We start from the raw sequence: 26,624 nt of genomic DNA, 5'->3' as shown, positions 1-26,624 counted from the left end.
GTAAACAGCAAATTTTGCTCTTGACTATACTACTTGCGTTTTTTTTTTATAACTTATACTACTCTAGTATAGTAACTATAGCATAGAAAAAGCTGTAGCTCTGATTATGTGCTTACCCGAAAAAGGAACCAGCAGCATAAAATAAGAATTATATAAAAATTGAACTCATGGTATATTGTTAAGCTTAGTTATTTGTAACTATTTGTGTAATGTTCGTGGTTTGTATGTTCGTGGTTTTAATGCGGTTAAATTTCTAAAGTAGGTTTCTCTCTTTCCACATCACTGAGAAATACAGGGAAAATGTATTAAACATTACTAGGTTACAAAGTATCGATTAGACTTGTCCTATCTGTGTGTATAATAGGGGTTATTTTTTGTATACGGTAAGTATTACTGAGTACATCCCGTTTTATTTCCGTCCTCTATTCTTCTTCCTTTTAAGGTATCATATCCTCGACACTTGTGTTACACATGTCTTAGTCATTTCTTTGGAATAAACGTCTATATATGTAATTAAATATGTGGTCGTAGGTCAAGTTTTAATAAAATAAGAACGTACTCAATAACCATTAAACTTGAGGTCGTAAGCATTACCTTATCTTAAATATGTTACTGCTCTATGCTAAAATGGTTTAAGTCGTTAAAACGATATTCGCGTTGCGATAACGTATCTCAAAGCTCTACACGGCAATCAAAAGCTTCGTTTCAAAAAAGCACAAAAGATGACCGGAATGAGTGCAGCGAAGCGAAAAGTAACTGTTGGAAAGTAATTTACATGAAGTGGCAAGAGAACTTGGCTCGACTTGCAAGTAGTTCGTTCAGTGTGGCCGCAGTCTTGTAGCGGTCAAGGCTCCGCGGCGAACGCCCGTGCTTTTAAAAAAAATAACTTCAAGAAAAAGCGCGCGCCTTTCAAAAAAATATACTCAACGTACGTTTGACTTATAAGAAGATTTTTCTAAACTCTTTTGTAGAAGTAATTTTTGGCTAATTATCAGTTTTTAGTACAAATAACTGTTAAATCTCTGTGCCGGTGGATAATGAGTTCGTGATTGTGAACGTATACATCTTGGAGTCTAACACAGGTAATTTACAATATTTGTTCTAATTGATAATACAGTAATGTACTCTTTAACCATTTAATGTCGCTGATTAAAAAACAACTGGCTGCTTTTTTAAAGTTCAACTTTATGGTTGAAAGAGTTGCCGTTTTTTCCACTTATCAGTGTTCAGTCGAGACGATCGGGAATAACGGCCCTGCAATCATAGGTTGTTGCTCTTCCTACTGCGCCCGCACAACAAATAAAAGTAACAAGTATAAAGGAAATTATCTAGATTCTAGCTCTACACCAATCAGTTCCAGCCTTTGTCCTAGATTTATACGACGCCTTTAAAAGTCAGAAAACTAGAAATAAATCTGAATAAAACTGAAATTGTCCAAACTATTTATTTACTTTAAAATAGTATAATACAGGCTGTATTTTGATAAATAAAAAAAAATAGAAGTGCGTTTAGTTCACGTTTTCCGCGCGGCCAGTTGTGTTGTGAGTGAATGTAGGTCAGTGAAATGATCGAAACACGGTCCCGTATGGAATCCGACCCGAGACTCGGCCGACCGATTTCGGTGTCAGACCGTCGGCCCGCACTTTCATAATTATTATTCTTTTTTTTGCTCAAGTAACACTGCAAAAAAATATTATCATTATCTAATCAAACATTACGAAGATTTTTAATGAAATATATACAAAAAATAAATAAAAAAAACAGTAGTTAGAATAAATCGTGACACAGCTTAGTTTAGTTATATGAATTAATACAAAATCTATTTTGTGACAATAAGGCATAAGTGTTTAAAGTTAAGAATGTCTATATTTCAATTGACTTACTTTGGAGATAAGGCTCAGATAAGCAGGTTCCGAGGCGAGGTCATTAACATCTCGTTGCCCGCGTCCCGCTCACCACGGAGGAATTTTTTATCTTCATTATAATGAAGTCGTTAAACAAAGGACTTACAATTTATGAGGGAAGTATACACCCCTACTGGAAAAATAACTAATAATAACGAGTGAGTTTTATACATTACCATGATAAAAAAAAATTAAACTATATGATGTGTAGTGACTCAACTCGGTATCTGACTTGTAACTGGTTTCAATGCAAAAAAATATAATTACTAACATACAAGTAAGTTAATTATAAGTACAATCACGTACAAATGGTATAAAAAAACGTCAATAATCCAAAGAAAACATACAATTTTAATTAGTTGTAGTTAGATTGTATTATTCGTTGCATTCGTGAGTACGAATTGTTTTTTATTGTTAAGGATAATACATCAGTTAATTTACACATTTTTGCAAAAAAACATTTGCTAGATAGCAAAGATTCTAAACAAGTTATTGACCGTCTCAGAAGACAACTGTCAAATTAATAATATGTATGCGAGAGACGTGCAAACGTGCAAATGTTTCGTATTATATTAATAGTATATTGTCAGATATAATAACTAACAGCCAGTTATAATTTCTGATTTCTGAAAAGGCCCAAGAAATTATAAAATTAAAAATCAATAACCGTAACTTTTTAAATGTTATTAATATGTTCTATGTTCTTCGTAGACAAAACCTTGTGTTCATGTCCATAAGTTTTCACGGCCAGCACTTGTACGTGACATATTGTCATTCCTCTACTTATCTTTGAGAAAAACAGACAACAACAATACGTTCAATACGTTCTAGATTACCTCCAGGATTGTTAACCCATCATCACGTTATACGAGTACACTTCTCCTCTCTTAAATTGTTCTAACTTTTTATTCTCATTTGATTTTCGTACATATATTTTTATTTATTTTTAACTTGTGCCAATTAACTACGCTTTTAAACCTGTGACAATTATAACGGGAAATCGTGAAAGCTACAAGCAAGCTTGTTCGATTTATTAATTTGATAAATCGCGACGTTAACATAAATGAATCAAAACAAAGTAATGAATTTGTAAACGTCCAAATTTTGTTGCCGCTTAAGAGGCATTTTACGATCGAAAATGAAAACTTGGAGTCGTTTTTGCGAAGGCATCGAATGGCGAAAGCGATGTAATTTATGTTGGCCCACATTTCGTATTAAATTCGTGGCATTTGTACATCTTTATTCGATTAATTTTTTAACATGTTGTATAGAAACGCGTTTTTTTTTAAATTAAATTTTATGACAACATTGCATCTTTTACATCAAAATATATACCAAATTCGGGTATGAATCCTTGACATTTCGTTATTCTGAAGATATGCAATTTACACTAGTAACATCAGTTACAATAAAAACGTCTATATGTTGATTTAAAACTTACAAAATTTTATTTTTAGTAATGTTAGCAAATATGATAGTAACCTATTATTCAAATGTAATACACGAAATCAGAACTTGCTTTGATAGATGCATTTAAGACGTCATCCTCCTCCGTTACATACGATACCGCTAGTTTTCATCTGAAGTCTACACAATGGCTTTCTTAGGCAAAGATAATAAGACCACGTAGTCCATAACCACCACATAGTATTAAACAAAGTCGCTTCCCACTGTCTGTATGCTTAGATTTGGATACAGTTTTTTTAATAGATTGAATGATGCATACGCTTATAACTAGTTAATATGGTAAAGAAATAGTGATCATTTTAGAGGTTTCTAATGTGATATCGTATATAGATCTGGATTAAAATAGTAAAGAAACGTCTAAAGAAATATTGTCGATCTATTTACATTGAATGTCCTTGATTGTATATAAAATTATAAACCTTTAAACATTGTTAGCAACTTGAATGTTAACTGACATAAAATGTACTTACTTAGTCTGCATTACAGCGCTCGTGAAAGTTTACGAGCACTAAAAATATGTGACATTTTTGCATAATGTATACCGGATAAAGATGAAACTTTTTGGTGTAAGGTTACATTTCTCATGTCTCGAAGATTACACTAAAGTATATATTTAATAAGAAAAAGAAAATGTTTTTATTGTAAATTAAATTGTAGCTTGAGTTTTATCATGATTTTAAAATTATAAATATGACGACAATAACAAGAGTTAATACGAATTTAATACTATTCTTTATAATCTATTTAGTTTTTTTAAAGCTGCAAGTTTTTTTTTATCAAATATATTAGTAAAATCACACCACTGAGGCGTTGATGTCTTTTCTATGACAATATTATTAGGACACATAAATATAAGGGTTACCATAAATTCCTTTCGTGTCAGTCATTAATTGCATTACTGTTCCCTTTTTATTACATTTTTCTCTTATGTAGACTGGTTCTATCAATCCCCTTAAGGAAAAGGTGCAGGCTGTGTTTCCAGGAATGCTATTAATGAAGGAGCCCGCACATACTCGTGGTTATGAAAGCATGTTCTACGTAAGGCTTATTTGTATATGGAGTGTACTATAAGCACTATGTCTTTAACATATTTTAAACATTTCTTTCATCTGTAGCTATTTTTGGATTAACGATAACAAAACTTATCGTATTTATTAATCTAATCGAAAGCAACCTTTTTATTGTAAGATATTAACTACAAACTAAACATTTTTTTATTTCTAAGTAATGAAAGAACTAAGACTAAAATTGTAAAAAACAGCTATTACTTCAAAAACTGTTCCGGTTATTCTATTTCATTATTAAAACAAATGAAGTACGAGCGTTTTCTAAACAAAAGAATAAAACAAATTCAATGATTTCATTCCAATTATTATCTTTGCAAACCGTGAAATCATTCGATCATAAAAACAATATTCGCGAGGAGCAAGTAACTGTTCTATGCTCCAAAATGTTAACTAATTTACACACAATAATGGCTGATGAATATCACGACACGCTTCATATTATACCTGATATATTTGATATTTCGATACAACCTTCCGATATTTAACAATTTTATATAAGTAACTGTACCTTTTGTGCTGAATAAAATAAGATGAATGATAACAAACATTTATATACTTATTTGATTATAGTACTTACCTCACTATAAACGTTATTCTTTCAGGATAACATAAATTTATTTTATCCTTACCAAAAAAAAAGTAATGTAAAAAAGTCTTGGCCATTTTTCAAAAGAATGTTTATCTTCATAAAACGGCTTGATACATGTGAAATTTAATTCCCTTGCAATCTTAATAATACATAAAAGTTATCATAACCAACGAAAAATTATGATGAGAAATTATGGTTTTTATAAACATTACAAATAATTTGTACGAAATATAACCCACTGTGCGGTAAAACGGTTTTATATCTGATGGTAATAAATCAACTCGGAAGCTTTGCCTTAAAGGAAACTTAATTGGGACTCGAGTTTACGAACGAAATGATACATTTCCGTTAAATCTTGGCGACTTTAATTGTAACTTATTGTGACAACCGTTTATTTCTTTAATTTTACACGTATGAAAAAGCAATTAAAACAAACAAAAACCAGGAAATAGAATAAATAAAAAATTAAGAGATATTTAAAGATTATTCAGTTTGAAATTATAAGCTTTTCTTAAACTATGAATGTGAAATAAAATGGCCGCCCGTTAGAACTTGTTTACTGTCGTTATTTATGTCGCATACCGAACACGACAAGCCAGATTATTTGCTAAAAGCATATCGAATTATATTATAGTTCATTTCGCATAACTGTTATAGCTGTAAATTCCCGGAAGTATGAAACATCTTTAAACAGAAAATAGTAGAAAACTATTAAAATTTGTACGTGGTGATTCCGGCTATTAATTTTATAAATTAGATCAATGGCCATTCAGTTTTTTTTTATTGATCATTGACCTTGAGACTTACAGTAACCAATTTCATAGTCTGTATGTAGATTTTTTAAGAGAAAATTTCACTTGATTCAAAGCGACAACTTTAAACTCTTGCAAAATTCATTGTATAAAAATTCAATAAACCTTCGTCTTAATTAGTGGGGACAGTTTGTACAAAATATGGTTATAGTTCGTCGAATACCATTATGGAGATACTATAGTATATGTACTTAATTAAGTTTTGTATTTTAAATTTCTGTGAGGTCTTTAGTGTAAGGAACTGGAAAAAAGCTTTTTAATTAAAAACTTCTTGATCAATTTATTGATACCAAATGTTTTCAGAAGAAGTGTAACAGTGGTAGTGTCCGCGTTAACATCTTAGCACGAATTGGCCGGCTCGCCCGGTGTAATACCACGACCACACAGAAGACAGACGTGAAATGGAACTAATGCCGTGTTTCGTCTGATGAGTGTGGTGCTGAAGGCCTAATTTAAGTCCCTTTCTCTTTACCACCCTTTCCGTATGAGAGGATGGGAAGGGGAAGTGGATTCGACGATGGAGAAGATGCATAGGAAGAAGAAATATCCTCTTTATGTGCGTCTCCTCCTCCGTCGTATAAGGGCAGGCAACGCATCTGCAATTGCAGATGTCTATGGGCAGCGGTCGCTTGCCATTTTGGCGGATTCAGGTGGGCGCTTGCTCGTTTGTCATCTTATGTTATAAAAAAAAAGAAGTTACCACGAATTCTCACTGTTGAAAATAATATGAAAACATGTTATAAATATACTGTAAACCATCCCGCTTTCTTTTTTATTTGCTGAAAAAATTTGTCAATGTTTCGACGTGCTTCGGCCATACCTATTCTATAAACTAGTATAAAAGTTTTTACAAATTGCTTTATTTAATTTGCATTCCTTGATGTGGAGCTAATGACATAATTACCATCAGTAGAAAGCTCGGAGCATAAATCGAGTGGGTTTCTCCCGTTTAAGTAAAACCAACATGCGTTTACGGAAACTCGATTATTACTTCGAGATATAATCTCTTTTTGTGAGTTATAGCTCTTAGTAAAGGTTAGAAGAGACTGTTATAATTATATCGGATATTAAAATAGCAGAGGCAACTTTTGCTAGTAATTTGCGTACTTACGAATAACAGTAGTACTCGTATAATAATACTTAACTATATGACTTACTTATTAGATTCGAACTAAACGTAGAGTTGTAGACAAAACTTGTTAATCTAAGAACAGATGTTTTACGACAACCATTCGAGATAATAATTACACTTTTGACTATTACCATACTGATATGAAAATTAAAAAAAAACACACATATTTAAATCGTTTATTCTGTGAGACACGAGATTTGATAATAATGATTAGAAATAAAGCGATCGAATACGTACAAACTTTTCAACTATTTGTTCGCTCCAATTCTAATAAAACTATTCTAAAAACTTGTACAACCGCATGTAACGAATGCACAAGACAAGAATACAAATTAAAGTAATAAAACAACATGTAAAGTTACTAACTTGATGCGTGAAGTTATGTGTTTGACAATATGAAGCCCTGATTTGTTATTAACCTCTTGGATGAGACGTTACTGTATATGTCACTGCAAAATTATGAACATAGATATTTAATAATCTTACTAGATTTATTGGACAAACTGTTGAAAAGCTGTTGCCAAAACTATACTACGTATATTAGTCGTTATGGCAACCGATTGTAAGGTGATATTTTTTAAATTACGGGTAAATTGAGTAGGCGATTTTTCTATACCTTGGTATAATCTTAGGTAAGTATACGGGGTTTGTATGTATGTCAGTTGCGCGGACCGTTAGCAGTTCGGCGTCCGTCGGTTAGCGTGTGTGAAAGTCGCGTGGGCGATTTAGATAGAACATCGGTCATTTTCCTATGACCGCAATGCTGTTCGACAATTAAGGCGAGACTAATCGAATTAATTAATAATTTTTGTTCTGACAACGTACAAAAAAACTTGAAGTTAGTAGATTTTTTATATTGTTGATATTGCTACTTGTAATATATCGGTATAGTTAATTTGAAAACGGTGAATGGATAGAAAGATAACTAATAAAGGATAGTGAAAATGAGAATGATAAATTAACTAGCTTTCGCCTGCGACTCTGTCTGTGTGGAATTAAAAATAAAAACAAAAGTAAGCCTATGTGTTCTTCCAGACTATCCTCTATCCATCTAAACTTTCGCATATATAACATTAGTATGAAGTATAATTACAAAGACTTCGTGGCGAACTTTCCGCGACTATTGTATATTTTTGGTTATAAAAGTACGAGTACATTACAAAAAAAAACTAAAGTAAAACATGCACAAGTTTAGGTCACAAAACATACATTGTGTACTTAACGATGTTACCGGTTCTTACTTACCTAAGTGCATTAAGTTAAAACATGTAAAAACACTAAAGCTTATCTTTGTAAGTCTTACTTAGTGCTTTCACTTTGGAATTCGTAAAAATTCAAGCACTTATTTTAAAACTTCAATAAGTTACGTTTCGATAAGAATTCAGACTAAGTTACTTATGTGTTTACGTTTATCAATAACTTACATCGTTATAGTTAACGTTAAAAAGAGTTTAAAAATTAAGTCGAACACTAAAGAATACTAGCTTTCGTCCGCAACTCCGTCCGCGTGGAATTCAATAAAACAAAAATAAGTAGCCTATGTGTTCTTCCAGACTATCTTCTACATCCATGCCAAAAACTCTAACAATCATCCATCCATCTAAACTTTTGCATTTATAATATTAGAAAGGTTTTAATAATGTGCCTTTTATAATATAGAAAGCATTTACATGTACATACTTTTGTACTTATTAATGTATTTTGATTATTAAACTAATGCAAAACAGAAAGAAACAGTGTAATTTTATTTTCTCCACAAATTGATATTATCAAAAGTTCTTTGTTACTGATTTCTATTACAAATTCAAACGGTGTTTTGTCGTTTAGACGTTAGTTAACAGCTGTATCGATGACAAATGGAAAAATGGTTGAAACACTTTCTAAGTGCACTTTTTCTATTTGCACATTCGTCAATATATTAGTATTTATTATTCAGACACTTTCGCCTATTGTTATATGTTCATTTGTTAAAAGTGTTAGTGAAAAAAGTTTTTGATAACGTAAATTGAAAGTTCTATACTATTTATTGAATTAAATACGTAAGGATATTTTTAATAGAATAAACGAAACAATTTTAGTGTATACATCTGTGTTATTGTGCAGTGTTTTTCAAGTCTTAATTTATTGTTAATCACGTTTTATACTTGATATTACTTTTTTGGATGTTATAGCAATCGTATGCTTTAAATTTACTAATATTATAAAGGCGACACTTTAGATGGATGTTTGTTAGACTTTGTAGCATAAATAGTAGAACGCATATTAGTGGGATGTAGAGAATAGTCTGGAAATATTTACTACTTGTTTTTATTTTATTTTTCTTAATTCCGGAGAAAGTCGTGAACGTAAGTTACTAGATAATCAATTCAATTAATTTGCCACAGATAATCAAAATTGATTCTAGATAGATCGATAAGTTTATCTGTAAATCAGCACGTAAATATAACAAATGCTTACTTAGATTTTATAAGCCAATAGTTGTTCAAGTTGTATTGGCAGCGTTAATGCGGGCGAGATGACTACAAGTCCGCTAGGAAAATGACGGACCGTTAGAGGCGCCGCGTCGCCTGACCTCAATGCACTAACCCTTATTAATTAACAGTTCTCAGTAAATATATGTACAAATGATTTGACGCCTAGACGGATTGAAAGTTAAGCAAATATTTTGTTTGACTACACACCAAAAGTACATGATTTGAGATATCTTTAGAAATGGTTTAAAAAAAGAACTAAAAGAAGGTTTGAAAGGTTTAAAAAAAGAAAAATGCGCACACCTGAAACTTAAGTATCGCACAACTGTTTAGTCTCGCTCTCCTAGGAGTGTATATGTAAGTGCGGACACTGCTCGATTTTAGTTGTGCAACTAAACAGTTGAATGGGTTGCCAACTGTTGCTATTGCCGATTGTTCGATCGACCGACGACCTCTTTACTTTCATATATTAATTTTACCCGTTAAATTATAATCATCGTCAGTACAAGCTTTTACAAGAAAGTGGACTAAAGCCGGATAAATAAAATAAACGTGCAGTAAAATACATTTAGGTCGCAAACTCTATGTTAACAAATAGCAGGGAGCGGAATCAAATGTTGAACGCTGCGTAAACAGGCCTAGCCGGCTGTACGAGATTCATTTAACTGTACAGACTGGTCAGCCGCCACTTCCTGAATTCTAGATAGCTCAGACATAGCTTAGTAGCTACGATTATACCGGGTTATAAAGTTAATAAAGTTTGAAATATGGTATATTTCATAGGAAACTACCTACACGACCTACCTTGACGTCCTCGTGAAATAAAATAAATTCAAATCATACCGCATTCTGTGGAAGGTATTTTCGGACGGCATATGTCCAATAGGGCAGACAAAGTCTGATGATGATGATGATGATGTCTATAAACTATTCTAAGTAGATACATTATCTAACTATGAGTATCTATCTAACAGAAGTAAACATGAAGAATAAATTTCCATTCGCAAGGTTCCTTGTTGTATTGGTCAATGAAGCTTTACGAAGTAATCTAATACAAGTACGGAAATATAGTGTAACTATCTTGTTGTGGTATTTTCATTACTTGAATGAAAACTAAGATTTACAATGTTTATAATGTTCATTTAGACTTTAACAATTAATTATATTACTATTTGTATGTAACATTAGTAGTATCATCATGTAACACTAACTTTTGCTCGCGACATCGTCCACGTGAAATTAAAAAAATAAATAAAATATAGCCTATGTTACACAGTGATAACGTAGCTTGTTAATGGCGAAAGAATTTTTGAAATTGAACAGTTTCGAAAAATTTAATTAAAAACATATTAATTTGTACATTTCTTATTGTTACAGATCACATTCCAGTCCAGTCGCTGACAAAGATGCAACATTCATAGCATTAGGATAATCTGCAAACATCACTCAAAATGGGCCCACCTCTGAACACGTGGCCTTACAGTCATCCTAGATACAAAGCGGTACCAAACGACTCCGAAGAAGAAAATAGAGTGCTACCAAGTGACAGTTATATTTACGCAAAGTGTTCGATATTAAGCATCGTTAATAATTTTCGTGTGATATGTTTAAATTTTACTGTTGCTTTAATATTTTTTCAAGTGTTTTTAAATTTGAACTCTGTCGCCGCGGGTCCGGTGATACTTAATTTGGATTATTTACAAGGTAACTTCTTTTTATTTTTTTATTTACAAAACACATGTTTATACTAATGTTATTATAATATAGTAGATTTCTTTATTACGCTTTCCTTCTTCAGTATTAATGTGATGACTCACACCTGTCTTCTGTTTAAGTTTTATGTTACATTAAATATTCGTCATCTGTAACCAGCTTTCTTACAAAGACGCATATTCAGTTCAGTCTATTATTTCCACTATAAACATGAATGAGTAGCTTTCGTCCGCGACTACGTCCGCGTGGATTAAAAACAAAGCAAAAGTGAGTAGCCGATGTGTTCTTGCAAACCATACTCTACATCTATGCCAAGTTTCATCAAAATCCATTCAGCCGTTTAAGCTACAAACTCTAACAAACATCCATCCATTCATCGAAACTTTCGCATTTATGTTATAAGTAAGAAGTAAGATTATTTCAAAATTAACCAAAAATAAAATAAACGCATTAACATAAATAGATAAAATACAGAGAAGGTGAGGCATAAATAATCCTGACTGGTTTAAAGGGCCAGATAATAAATTTAAAAATAAATTAAGATTAAGAAACTTCAAAAAACGGCTAGATATTAAGTTCTTCTTACGATATTAAATATGAAAATGAAGTAGAAAGGGTATGCGTAAATTATTTCGTAACATCTTGACACACTGACAAAACACTACATTGTAACAATGGAGGCTGTTGCCGTAAACAGAGAAAAGCGATTAGTGATGGCTTGTTAAGGCTTTACTACTTAACAACACGACAAAACATAGTGGAAAGTGAAACCAATGAAAAAAAGTCAATTAGAAGAGCATTTCCAAATATTTCGCAGAATAAAATATTGCTTTTATGAAACCATATCACTGTCGTGAAAATTCGACCACGCATTATAAATTCATCGACTTACTATTCCATTACTAAATAAACCATTTTACGCATATTGAAATGTCATTTTACAATATCTTTTGTAGATTATTAACTGTTATTAAGTTAACATGTCTTTATTACTTGACATATTTTAATCTATTTGTAAAACCCCAGCACTTGTACAGAGCAGGTACATGCATAAAATTTCGTAGAAATTGTCAACGTGCTTTGGCCACACTTTCACTTCCTTTCTTATTTGTTAAAGGACTCATGTAGGTCGCGTGTGTCACCGGCCAGAGATCTGTAAGCGATACTCCCACGCACCGCACCTTACTACGCATCACCTACATAATTATAGAAGTGTTAATTGAATTACATACGAGAGTAAATATGTACATTTTTATTTAATGCTTCCGACTATTAATGTTGATGAATCAATATTATTCTTTTTACAACACTAACATTTGCCCGAGACTCCGTCTGGCGGAATTAAAAAAAAACAAAAGCAAACCTTTATGTTCTTCAAGAGTATGCTCTACATATATGCCAAATTTCATCAAGATACATTTAACAGTTTAGGCTACAAATTCTGTCAAACATCCATCCAATCTTTAGCAATTGTAATAGTAAGATTTTTGAGTGAGAGTTCAATGAGAATTTGAACTCCTAAGGGATATTTTGTTTACATCTTTTCATTAAAAATATACTATAGCAGTGAATATCCGGAAACAGTGTAGGCATAGTTTACAGGATGTTGTAAAAAACGCCAACATCTTTATTCATAAAAGTTAACAATACATTTTTTATATATAAAACCATGATGTGTCAACGACACTACGTCTCACGCGTGCAAACAGTTTTTTTCATTCGATACACAAGCTGGATTTTTTAATATAAATTCAATTTATATTTTTGCGACTTGGTTATTTAAATTGGGTGCGGTCAATGCACCTCATACTAAGCAAACGCAGATCGAATTTAGTTTTTATGGCTTTTTAATTACGTCATTACATTGTGAGGATGTATACGCTAAGTTGGGTTATGTCACGACAGTAGGCGATTCAGTGATCAAGTGTACAGACAACGAATTGAATCCAGGATAAGTAATATTGAAGGTTCATTAACTTACTAGGTATCGCCCGCGATTTCGTCTGCGTGGAATAAAAAAATAATGTAAGTGTATGTGTTCTTCCAGACTACGTTCTACATCTGTGCCAAATTTAATCGAGATCCATTCAGCAGTTTAGACTACAAACTAACAAACATCTATCCATCCAAACTTCGTATTTATGATATTAGTAAGATTTCCTAATCGACTGTAACAAATGAAACGTCCACACAACTGTTGTGCGATTGTCGATTGTTTCGCAGCCAATTCAAATGTTTAGTTGAACAACTAAAAATCGAGTAGTGTGCGCACCTCCATATAAGATTATAGGAATCAAAGCGAGACTAAACAGTTATGCAATAGTTTAGTTAAAGGTGTGCGCTCGCTCTAAAAATCAAAGTGTACGTTTTATCTGAACGGCAAAGCTTAAATGAATGGATTAAAGTTTTGTGTTTTCCTACATAGAAAAGACATTGCTTTAAAAATATTGTTATAAGCAATTCTTATGAACATATCTCACGAGCGTCGTTAGACATAATGTTATCACATCTCCTAAATCGTGAGTAAAATGTTATCTTAAATAGAACAGTGACCTTTCCTTAAGCTCGCTTGATAATTGTTTTAGAACTATTCTTGGTTGTAGTTTTTTTTTACTTGTAACATAAACTTCTGAACGGATTTCAATGAAATTTGGTATAAATGTAGAGTGTAGTCTAAAAGAACACATAGAGTACTCATCATTGTTTTTTTTTTTAAATTCCACGCGAAAAGAATCGAAGGCATGAGCTATACTTCATAATTGTCTTTGTTTAACAGTATCAAGATGATTGACCTTACTTTTTGCGATGTTTAATACGTTTAAGGAAAAGATCGAAATCTTTTTAATTACGCATTCATACCATCGTACTTGAATAACGCACTTTTTATACATCTCATTTTTTTAATCTGTTTCATTGCAACTTTTGTTCGCTGTAATTAGTCTGTTTATTGTTTATTTTTAATACTGGTTTGATCTATGAAGATCGTATCTTTTGTGACCAGTAGTAATAAAAACTAATTACAATCCACATATCGTCGTCTAAATTGTTAAATACTTATGTTCGACCAAAGTCAAACCAGGCTCGACATATAGCAATTAGAATCATTGCATTTGAGTGCGTTTTGTTAAATTTATGGTATAACCGAAGTTATCCGTATCAACAATGTCTACGTAGACTTGAACATTATGAACATTTTAAAGAAGAACAAAATCAATATTAAAATATTCGGCCTTCAGTGACAAGCTGGAGGCCGCATCAGCTGAGCCTTGTCCTTTTGGCCAAGAATGTTTTGTCTTTATTTTTTTTCAGTATAATGATTTGTAAGTTGCATTCTTTTAAATTTTTTTTTGGTTAATAAATAGTGTTTTTAATTTATTTTAAATATTCTATGTATTTCCAGTTCTATTTACTCAGTTATAAAATATGTTAGTAACCTTTTTGAAGTACACTTTAATGAAAAATGAGAAAAATTTTAAATAAATTTCTTCAAGTGTATTGTTGTCTCAATTTTTTTTCAGGAAATAAAGTGTCAAAATGTTATTATCAAAATATTTTACAGTGAAAACTCATTCTAATATAGCTTAGGCCAATGTTTGTACATCTTTATTTTATTATAATAAAGACCAAGACTATCGATGTATCGACATGTAAACAAATATTCAAAATATTTGTTTACATTCCAACTATCAAGTGAATGAGGACGATTTCATATAATACATAGATAATATATGTGATAATTACCTACATAGTTTTTTTACACGAATTATTCTTATGATATGGAAGTCATTTAATGATAACAACAATAAATTTCTAAATTCCTTAGTAATGTAAGAGACGAAAAAATGTCTACTTTCATGTTAAAACATTACAATTTTTTTGTTCTGTAATCTGTTTTAAATCAATGCGTTGAACTCTTTTATATGAAGAACTTACATTGACCTATTCTTATTATTTTACCAATATTTATGGATTTAATACATTTAGGTGCGGACTTAACAAGATGGGCACAAGAATGAATCCTCTCAGTTCTTATGATGCGACTGTAGAGGCCTTTTTCCAAAAAAATTAGCACTATAACCACTAACAGTGGCATCTTGTACTCGATTTACGAAACACTTATTAATGTAAGGCTTTAAAGCACGCGATATAATGTATATTGCAGCCGATAGATGGCGGTTAACATAATTACTGACTGATTATAACTTTTTTTACTTATTTTGTTTCAGGTCCAGTGCCACTAGCTAGAAATATAAGACACTTGCCATGCATATCAAGAAGATCAGCTCAAGAGGGTTTATGCATGTTTGCCATAGATTGCCTTAAAGCAAACGGTACTCACTTAGGAACCTGTATTGACCGTTTCTATTTCGGTTCATGTTGCCAAATACCCGATAAAAGTATAATTCCACAAATCGTCGAAAATATCGATGATAATTCGATTGACGGTGCAAATTTCGTTCATCCACAATTAGAAGATAAAATCCATGGTATAGGAAACAAAGTAACTAGTGAAGCGACAAAGAAACCGTCTACAGAAAAGGTCATTGAACTTACAACAGAATCTCGGGTATCAGAGAGCTCACATGATAGAACTGATCCTGATGTATTAGAAACCAAATCCGATGAAATAACAACGCTCGATAACAAAATTGAAAACGATGAAAATAAATTGCATACAACAATAACCTTAGATTTAGCGCAAAAACAAACTACAAAGGTTACACAAGATGACATACCAGTTACAGATGTACCAATTAAACTTTCAACGTTCCAAACAGTATCTAGTAACATTGGGAATTTTGGAACGGATAAAATCAAGAATGATGAAATAGAAAATATTACTACGGTTGTACCGACCACTACTACTAAATCACCTGTAACAACTACTAAAGGGACCACTAAGCCTTTAGCATCTAGGAAACCTGTAAAACCTCCATTCAAGCCAAGACCTACGCTTCGGCCTATAACTAATTTCACGAGACCACAATTTAGTCCAAGCGGCAAACCGAGACCGACAAAACCAATTTCAGTATATAACTCAACAAGAAAACCTCCATATAAAACCCCACCAAAAAGGCACTCTACCAAAAAACCATTACCATCACCACCTAGATTAAATATAACGATAATTCCTCAATCATCTAGTGCAAGGCCGCTCTTTACTAGGCCTTCATCACCTGTCATCACCTTCATTAATTCAACTAATTCAAAGACAGAAGAAATTCCTACAACCACCACTACCACTTCAACAACTACCACCACAACTAAACGGCCTACAACATTAACTACAACCACGACAACAGTAGCACCAACAGAACGCAGCACAGAAGCACCAGAAACAACTATTTATGATTCTCCAACTACTGAAATTATCACAGAAAAACCTACAACTAAGCCAGTAGCTGTTGCTATAGAAGTAACTCAGGAAAGTGTACCGATAGAATCAGAGAAAGAAGCGATAACAGAAACGATAACTGAAAGGGAAACTGTTAAACCAGTGGCTGAGACAACATTATCGATAACTACGCCAAATTTAGCACCATCAACTGAATATCCGCCATTAGTGACCTGGTCCAGTACCGTCGACGCTGCAACTAAAGCACCAGATGTAGCGACCACGGCTTCGGATGGTATGTAAAGATTTTTACACTAACTTGTCTGCATGTAGTTTATCATAATCAACCCTGTTATAATTATTCTCTTCTTAAAAACCAACATTTAGACGTAATAAATATTTAGAGCGGGCGCACACCTTAAACTAAACTATTGTACAACTGTTGCACGATTATCGATTGTTTCGCAGCCAATTCTACTGATAAGTTGCACAACTAAAAATCGATTGTGTGCATATTTAGTAAGCTATAGGAGTCAATGCGCGATTTAACAGTTATGCGATAGTTTAGTCAAAGGTGTGCGGTGTTGTGGGCTATAACGGTGCATTACCACAATTAATCTAGATACCGGATCTATATCTCTTTTATCAATTTAAATGTCTAGAATTCTTTACCACTCATATTAAATGTTGTTTCTCGTTTCATTAACGACACTGACTCATCAAGTCATCAGATGATTCACCGGTAGTCAAGTTATTCGTAACCTCGATTTAAAATCTCAAAAGTTATAACTGCAATATGATTTATTAGTTTTTTATTCGGTAACAAAAAGTTACCGCTAGATAACGAATAATGTCCACAATGACAAGTTAAAATATTTACATAACACAAAAAAATAACAAAGCAATGTGTTAATTATCTTTAATTAATTGCTGTTACCGGTTTATACTTTATAACGTACTTTATAACATACGATCGAAACAAAATAAGTTTGGGATTTTTGTATATTATAAATTTTTATTTTAAAGTAGCTGTTGCTCGCGACATTTCCGCACGAAATTCAAATAATAAAATATATTACTCAGCCTCTAATACCCAGTGAAAACGTAACTTTTTAATTGTGAAAGAATTTTTGAAATCGGCTCAATAATTTTTGAATTATCTCAATATATACAAAAATACAAATCTTTCCTATTTATAGTATTAGTATAGATATCACTTATTCCTTTCAATCCAATCGCATTAAGATTATATTAAGTTATAGGTAATTTTCCATAGCATATTATACTAATGCTCGTATTTTACGGGCATACTCAATAACTAGCTTACCTAGAGATATGAGCTACACTTCGTTATACTTTTTAAGAAGTCAAGTCCGAAGTAAACCAAAGCTGCGTGTCTCATGGATAAACGTATAATGTGAAACGATAACCGACTCACGTATCGAGGTCGCGCATGACCCCAGTGAGGTCAGTCCCGCTCTGCCCCAGTGAAATTCCGCCTCACTTTCTTCAACACTGTTGCTAACAGATCACGACCATTGCTTTTGTTTTTTTTTTTTTATAAATCGTCTTAAATGTTACGATGTTTTGATTAAATTAACCTAAACCTAAACCTATTATTTTTAAAACTATTAAGAACGTAATCACTTTAGATTTTTATTTACTTTATATTTAGGTTTAGATTTTTTACATGTATTTAATGTAAAGATATTACATGATATATGTACGGTAGCTAAGGAACTGATTACAATAATTAAAATTCTTTTAACGCATATCGAAAATCATGTCAGTGTACCTATCATGCTAATATTTTTTAACTTTTATCTCAATAAACAAAACTGTTTATGGTGTATTCAATATCATCAATATCCTTAGGTCATTGACTTTTTGGTAAACAAACTTTAAAAAAATGCATATAAAAAACTTGGGTTAACAGGCACCATGGAGACACAGTTATACAATACACTTTATCTCGTTGTAATACGGTATAAAAAGCCTTATCAAAAATAATGTTTTTGTTACTTAAATTTTTCATTTGAATATATTGTCCGCGATATATTTGGACATGTAGCATTACAATTTGAATCGTTCATTAGTACACCATAAAACCTTTTTGTAAAATATCGTTTTTGGAACCAACATGTAATTCTACTACAAAATATTAAAGTTATCCAAAAAAAAATATCTTTAAATATTTAAATACAACAGTAACCTTTTAATACTTCCACTTATTTCAAACGTATTCAGTGATAATCAAAAACTTTAGAAAATCGTAGATACTCCAATCGTATGAGCAACCATTCATTGGTACTTTACTAAATCTTGAGCTAACGGTCAACGTTCATCCACACCACTTATGGCCGGCAATATTCCTCAGCTAATTTGTTAACAATCTAAGTTATTCGATAATTTTCGTAATGATTTCAAAAACAAGTTTACAAAGAGATACTTCGCAAACATCGTAATTCGGCTTGACCCGAGAATTTAGTGTAACTACCTTCATTTTTGAACTCCTGCCAACTCTCAACTGACCTTGCAACTTGAAAGTACATTGTTTATTGTATTTGTATAAGACATTGACATGTTCTACTTACACTGCTGCATTTAGCTATAATGCTAACTTGTAAATAAGAAAAAAAATCTTCTATATATTGCAATAGAAGAATATATTTGTAGCAAATCATAGACCACATTAAATAGAAAATTAAACCTTTTCCAAAATAATAACAACTATTTAAATATTTTCTTAATAAAAAATTATATTTGCTTTTCAGAAGTATGGTCGCCTATAACGCCACCCGAAGGCTGGGTTTTAATATCAACTTTAGAACCGAAACCTGATACAACAACATCTACAACACCCACTACCACTACTACTACAACTCCTATTACAACCACGACTTCTACCACAAGTACTAAGACTACCACGACAACAACTCCTTTAACAACTACAACAACACTCACAACAACTACAACAACACCCTCAACCACTACAACAGCACCCTCAACAACTACAACACCCTTAACAACTACAACAACACCTTCAACAACTACAACGGTAGCACCGTCAACAACAGTAGAAACATCACCAACTCAGCAACTTTCATCAGAAGCAACCTCGCCTTTAGTTGAGAGTACAACAACAGAAAAATTAACATCTTACATACCGACAAGTTCAACAACAGAAACTATCACTACAACAACAACAAGCTCACCGACCTCAGAAGTACCATCACCAACATCAGTGTTGACCGAGGCACCGTTACTTGAATTCACTGTTAATGTAACTTTGTCGCCAACTGTTCCAACGTCAACACCAAGCTTGACGTCAGAAAATGTTACAACGGCCACAAACTTTAACGTTACTGATACTACGACACTGGGAGTATCTGAAAATGGTAAGATAACATAATACTTCTTAACTAATATTTATTATTTAAGCAGACACATTAATCATCTATTTTACCCGAATTGTTTAAGCTATAAACAACATTAAAATTGATAATTTTCCTCTTTGAGGCATCTTTTGTTAAATTTTATGTGTATTTTGGGCCATATTAGATTGCCTTTCATTAACATAAAAAATGTATTTCCAATGACAAACTGCCAATAAACGTAACATTTTTAAATTATATTTATTTTGTTTACGATTTCAGAGACAACAACAGTATCTCTGAATGCTACATCGCAGACAACAATTAGCCCTGAAACCATCAATATGTCTGATTACAAAGATGGTAAGATTTTATATTGTTCTTGTTAAATGAATAAAAATTAAAATCAGTAGTAAACGTACTAATTAAAAGCAATTTGTTTGCACGTGGAAACGTTGCACGTTTATTACAATTGTTATTACGTTACAAAGCAATTTTCTATAGGGTCACAGCATCCTTGGCTACGCTGATTTCCGTGTATGGTCAAACGCATGTAACATTATATTTAGCAACGATAACTATAAATGTTATGTTACATTTTTAAATTGCACATAAAAAAAGGTTTTCATAAATTGCTGCAAGAACACTAGAGTATTTGCAATCGCGGAAGAAAAACAATTGAAAACATACCTTCCTATCATTTTTTATTTGTTATTCCCACTGTAATAATAATTACTTATTCGGTATCATAAAAATGGAGTAAAGGTAATTTGGAATAATTTGGTGCGATGTTTTGGGATGCCCTAAGTCAACATGACGCATCACTCGCCAGGTCAAAGAACCACCGAGCCTGCACAACTCCAGGCTGCCGAGCGTATCAACAATCACAAAAAATAAAATCAACTCTGTTCAGAAATTTTTAAACAAAGAGTTGTCAGTTCGCGCGCGTTGTGGCCGGACGCCATTGCCAAGGCAAACGCAAGGACGTGCTGCATTATCTGTGGTTATAGTTATTTATCGAGTGCATAATTGATAACAATTAAATAACTAAGCGATCTTAAAAACAACTGGCGCTTAAAAAATATCGTTTAAATTCTTGTCGTGGTTCTAAATCACATAATTCAATAAGCTGAAGATTTTTTCTAACAAAACGTCGCAAACAGCAAGTGACATTTATGTTCAAAACGGCGCCAAAAATATAATTTTTAATCTAACACATTTAGACCATCCATTCTAGACATTTAGACATTTAGAGCATCCACATGCGTTCCGTCACAATTATTTTTAAAATCCAAACCATAAAAGTGTATTTTTTTAATTTAACTAAATGAGGCAAAAGTACATGCGTTGTGACGTCATTTTTATGCGGACGATTTTTATCGCTGTGATTGAAAAATGATAATAAACTCTACGTTGGTGATGCTGGCAGTATGCGGTCGGCGGCTTTGGCCTCAGGGGCGCATCGTCGGCGGGACCAAGTCAAGCTTCGGCCAGTGGCCCTGGCAGATCTCACTGCGTCAGTACAGAACCTCTACGTACCTCCACAAGTGCGGTGCTGCACTTTTGAATGAAAATTGGGCCATCACAGCAGCGCATTGCGTTGAACAGTGAGTATATTGAATTCGTCTGTATGTTTTTTTGTTGTTGTTGTTTAAAAACATTAGGGCATTGTAAACACAATTTACTAGCTTTCTCCCGCGACTTCGTCTGCGTGGCAAAAAATAACGCCAAATTACATCAAGATAAATTTTGCCATTTAGACTACAAACTCTAACAAACATCCATCCATTCATCTAACTTTTGCATTAATAATATTAGTAAGATTACCAGTAATTTTATCGATTGCAAATAAGCTTAAGCCGGAACCTGAAACTAGAAGACAAGAGAGGATCGAAGGAGGGATTCAAACTTACCTTCTTTTTTATTTAGTCCGTACTCCTCTAGTGCGTTGCAAATTCAAATACTCGACAGAAAAATCGTATTGAGTTTTTATTGATTACATTAAGTAATTCCAATTTTCCCTTAACAACATCTTATGTTAAGGAAATAATTACTTGAACATATAAAACAATATGCAAGAAAATGAACATTCAAATTCTATCTAGTTTCTCAGTGAAATTAAAAAAAAACTAGTTGCTAACTTAATCACGACAATGACTTCGTGAATTTGAACATAATTATATTTAACGAGCAAGGAAAAATCGCAAATTATATCTCAGTCACATTCTATTGATAACTCCGAGTTAACATTGAAATTATTTTAAGAAACGACACTGAATGTTAGAAAAAATTGCAAACTTTTTGCCCAATTTAGATGAGGTAAAAACGTAATTATCTGCTTAAGGAAACTTACAATATAAGTTTATTAATAATTTATTTAACGTTTTCATAAATGTGAAAATTATTCTTCAGTCATTTATTATGTGCCTTAGCCTCTAGCAGTTCTTTAGTGTCGATTAACTCTCTAAAACTGCACTAAGGGACTAACAACTTCTTGGACAAAGATTAGTCCATTAGTTACTATATTTTTAATCTCTATTAATGACATAAGACTCACAAGTTATGTTTTAAGGAAGTTTAGCTTTATCTTAGCTCTTAGAATCAAACAAACGCTATCATGCGGTTGCGGGTAACCTCAACTTGTAACAAGCTATTGCACCGTATTGTAATAATGCATTACAATACGGTACTTGCTGTTGTAAATTGCATTTATTTCTTACTAACTTTCGCTGGCGATTCCGTCCGCGTGGAATTAAAAAAAATAAAAATAAGTAGACTATGTATTCTTTACCATCTATGCTAAATTTAATCAAGATTCGATCAGTTTACGCTATAAACTCTAAATAACAACATCTGTTCATCTAAATTTTCGCATTCATAATATTAGCAAGATATGTATAGGGACATAAAACCTATTTTTAATTAAAATCTCGGAGTTAAAAAATTTAAATCCAGTGAATATTGATGGAGGTTATGTTATGTTGTGCACTAAAATATACTTAAGGTTTAATATGGTATACTCACCACACTGCGCAAGAATTGTAATCAACACAAATCCACATTTTAAATCCTTAAAATTTCGAAAAATTTCTAACTAAAAAACAAAGATTTCATGTTAAAACATGAAAATTAAAACTTATAAAATCCGGCGATCCTTTTTATGCAATACAATATCTTCATATGCAAATAACCTACTTGCGTTTTGTATTATAATTTTTCGACAACGCCACGTGGCTTCAACTGAGGGTATTTGATATTTACGTATCGTTTTACGCAGGATGTAAAATATTACGATGCGTTTTGAAACAATTTAGTGGGAATGATAAAAGTAAATACAAATTATTACTTAACGTTTTAAAAACAAAATAGGAAACAATCGTTTAGTTAATAAAATTCATATTCAGAAAGAGAATTGCTTTCGAAAATATTAACTTATAAATTGATCTCCGATGAGTAAAGTGAGGGAGGGAAATGTAGTTGCAATTGTGGAAAATTTTTACGAACAATACTTAGCAAAATCTTTAAATCATAAGTAATACTTAAATACGAGTATTAATGTACTAATTAATATATTATAACTATAACTTTAAATTTTTCGTTCTCAGTGTTCCACCATCAGAGCTGCTCGTGCGACTAGGAGAGCATGACTTAGCGACAGAGGACGAGCCCTACGGGTTCGCGGAGCGACGTGTACAGATCGTCGCCAGCCATCCGCACTTCGACCGGAACACATTCGAATACGATTTAGCATTGCTCAGGTAAGTTAGTTATTTAATAAATAGGCGTATGCCATATTGTTGCCATATCTCTTAGAATTTTAACATATTCTGAAACCTGAGAAAGGAATTTTAAAAAGCAAGTAATTTTTGAGGTTATTTTGTAATTTGCTGAAGCTATTATTTTCAATTCATTAATATATTCATTGTAACTGTTATGCACAATTAAATGAAAATGGTATATAAAATCAATATAACGAACTTATATTAGATATTGTAATATTTCGTGAATGCGACTTTTTTACTCTGGTTTAAAAAGGTCAAGTGTAATGAAGAGTGACCGCTGAAATACGCTCCACTGAATATCGAAGGCATGCAAGAATTAAGGTCAATTAGAACGGTTAGCGTTCAGAAAAAGTGTTTAACTTTTGGTTAGTAAATCACATTGACATGTCCAACATACCATGTGTAAATTGTTGAATGGATTTCGTACGAGTGAGTAAAAATAATTAGAAATATCTCGCTAATACATATAGGTGCGTTCTTATGTTTTTCTTTTATTTATGAAAATGTCAAATAAAGGCCAATCTTGCAGTTTATATTGCTGCGTTCATGATTTAATCCTAAGTTTTGTATTATCTACAGGTTCTACGAGCCAGTGGCATTCCAGCCGAATATCCTCCCAGTGTGTGTGCCGGACAACGATGATGACTACGTAGGCAAGACTGCTTACGTCACCGGCTGGGGAAGACTGTATGATGGTTAGTAGCACTTATTGAGTGGATATGCTCTCCTGGTATCTTAATGTACAATTATATAAAGAATTCAATAACTGTGCTGTACTTTATAATATTACCTAATTTATATTGATGATTATTAATAAATTTAATGCTTAATTATGAATAAGTATAAATGTGAGGAAACCGGTAATACAAGGAAATTATTTACGTCCCACAGCAATAAGTTAATAAGTACTTCAATATTTTAAACATAGTATAACAATACTAATAACTCATATTATATAGAAATAATTAAACCTCCCGTTATTGAAAGAATTTTAGAACTCGGTAAACGGTAGTTTGTGAGTTTATCCGTTAACAACTGTAAGGGTCTGCCTCACTATTGACTGATAAAGGCTCAGATAGCTTAAAACTGACATCACCGTCAGATAACAAAATCCGATATTTCTCATTGGATTGTATCAGACAATTTATAATTTAGTGAGACATACCCTCAGAAAGATTTCCTCGTTGTTGAAAGTGCGTGTTAATTATAAACAAAATCATCTTTTACTATACTATAATGTATTAATTTGTGTATTTTATCTGTCAGAGGGTCCTCTGCCGACGGTACTACAAGAAGTACAAGTGCCGGTGATCAACAACTCCGCGTGCGAGGCGATGTACCAGGCGGCGGGGTACACGGAGCACATACCTAACATCTTCATCTGCGCTGGATGGAAGTCTGGAGGCGCGGACAGTTGTGAAGGTTAGTTTGTCCTATTATTTCTAGTGCCAATGACCTTGATCTGCTAAAACATAAAAATATCTCACTTTATTTTTTACTGGCTGTTTCTCGTTGTCCACGTAAAATTAAAAATTGTAAAAATAGCCTGTGTTGTTCACTGATAACGTAGCTTTTTAATAGCAAAAGAATTTTTGAAATCGACCCAGTAGTTTTTGAGTTTTTTCAATACATACAAAATACATTTTTTATAATAGTATAGACAGTCTTTCGTTAGTTTTTTTTTTGTCTTTATGGAATTTAATTAATTTTAAGATCGTAATTGTGACCAAATTATCACTTACTGATTTAGTAAATCTTTACTAATTTTAAAAAGAGGAAAGATTTGCATTTTTGTATGTATTAAAGTATAAAAGTAACGTATCTGTGAGTAAAATAGGCTATATATTTAATTTCACGCGGATGAAGTCGTGCGCAACAGCTAGTTTGTTATAAAGGGTAAATCACGGTTTGCCTATTTTGACACTTTCCCTGTGACGTAGGAGACAGCGGTGGGCCAATGGTAGTACAGCGCGAGCGAGACGCGCGCTTCGTACTGGGCGGCGTCATCTCGTGGGGCATCGGCTGCGCGGAGCCCAACCAGCCCGGCGTCTACACGCGCATCTCCGCATTCCGCGACTGGATCAACCAGATACTGCAGTTCTAAAACCGTCACATTCTGAAGTTCTAGAACTTACCATCGCTCTTTGTTAAGAAGATGTGAGAACTACGCGGTATCAATAACTTCAGCCATTCTGAATATGTCCGTGTATGGTGTTACGATAGTTGTAAAATGTTACAACACACTTTCATAAGAGCGTAATATTGAAATCAACGCATCTATACAAACGTAAATTGCAACGTTTTTCTATATTTTACTCACTGTCCTGTGTCAATTTAGTTAGCATTCCAGTTTTTAATTCAAAAATTTAATGTTTTCAGTTTCATATTGTTTTTACAATCTTAAACTTAGTGTAACTCTAATGTTAAGTACATTGAATAATTGCTCATCAAAACGGATACAAGTAGAAAACCATATTTATAAGTGTCGATAAGTAATTTATGTTAAGCTTGCGTTTTTATTATGAAATTGTATGACATAAAAATAAAAATGCTAATACCTTTTGAAACTAAAAATATCATTAATAACAATTGATATTTTATTTATAGTTTGAAAGATAATTTGACAACGAATTTAATAAACTCATTATTTTAAAGATGCTTTAAGCGCGAGCTCCATTGTTCAAACATCTGTACAATTGACAGAAATTGTAAGTTTTTCGAATCAGCAATGGAAACTTGTGCTAAGTATTTTTTTAGGTTATTTATAGGTTAGATTAATTAATCGTTGAATAACGATTGACGAATTTAAAAATGATTATTTTAAGACTAATGTGTAAAATATTTAACTAGAAAATACTATACTTCCCCATACAAGATATTAATAGGTTAAGAATTTTTTTTTTTTTCAATTATAACTCTTTGTAGGTACCTTTTCTATAATCTTTGACTTCATTTTTCCGTCCATAAATTATTCTATT

At 32.4% G+C, this 26,624-nt stretch overlaps 1 protein-coding gene across 1 annotated transcript; it reads left to right on the top strand.

Moving 5' to 3' along the window:
• The first annotated feature begins 805 nt into the window (after positions 1-805).
• LOC106101890 (serine proteinase stubble) lies at positions 806-26,178 on the top strand. Its single transcript, XM_013281245.1, has 10 exons — positions 806-1,082; positions 10,820-11,146; positions 15,382-16,785; positions 19,265-19,888; positions 20,147-20,227; positions 21,294-21,471; positions 23,470-23,622; positions 24,226-24,341; positions 24,913-25,068; positions 25,587-26,178. The coding sequence occupies exons 2-10, from the start codon at positions 10,894-10,896 to the stop codon at positions 25,748-25,750; spliced, it is 3,129 nt and encodes a 1,042-aa protein (XP_013136699.1). The 5' UTR covers positions 806-1,082; positions 10,820-10,893; the 3' UTR covers positions 25,751-26,178.
• Positions 26,179-26,624: the final 446 nt, after the last annotated feature.

Source organism: Papilio polytes, unplaced genomic scaffold (assembly GCF_000836215.1).
Source record: "Papilio polytes unplaced genomic scaffold, Ppol_1.0 DF823935.1, whole genome shotgun sequence".
In the NCBI taxonomy this organism is placed as follows: domain Eukaryota; kingdom Metazoa; phylum Arthropoda; class Insecta; order Lepidoptera; family Papilionidae; genus Papilio; species Papilio polytes.
The sequence above is the reverse complement of the archived record's forward strand: the minus strand, read 5'-3'. Positions and strand labels throughout refer to the sequence as shown.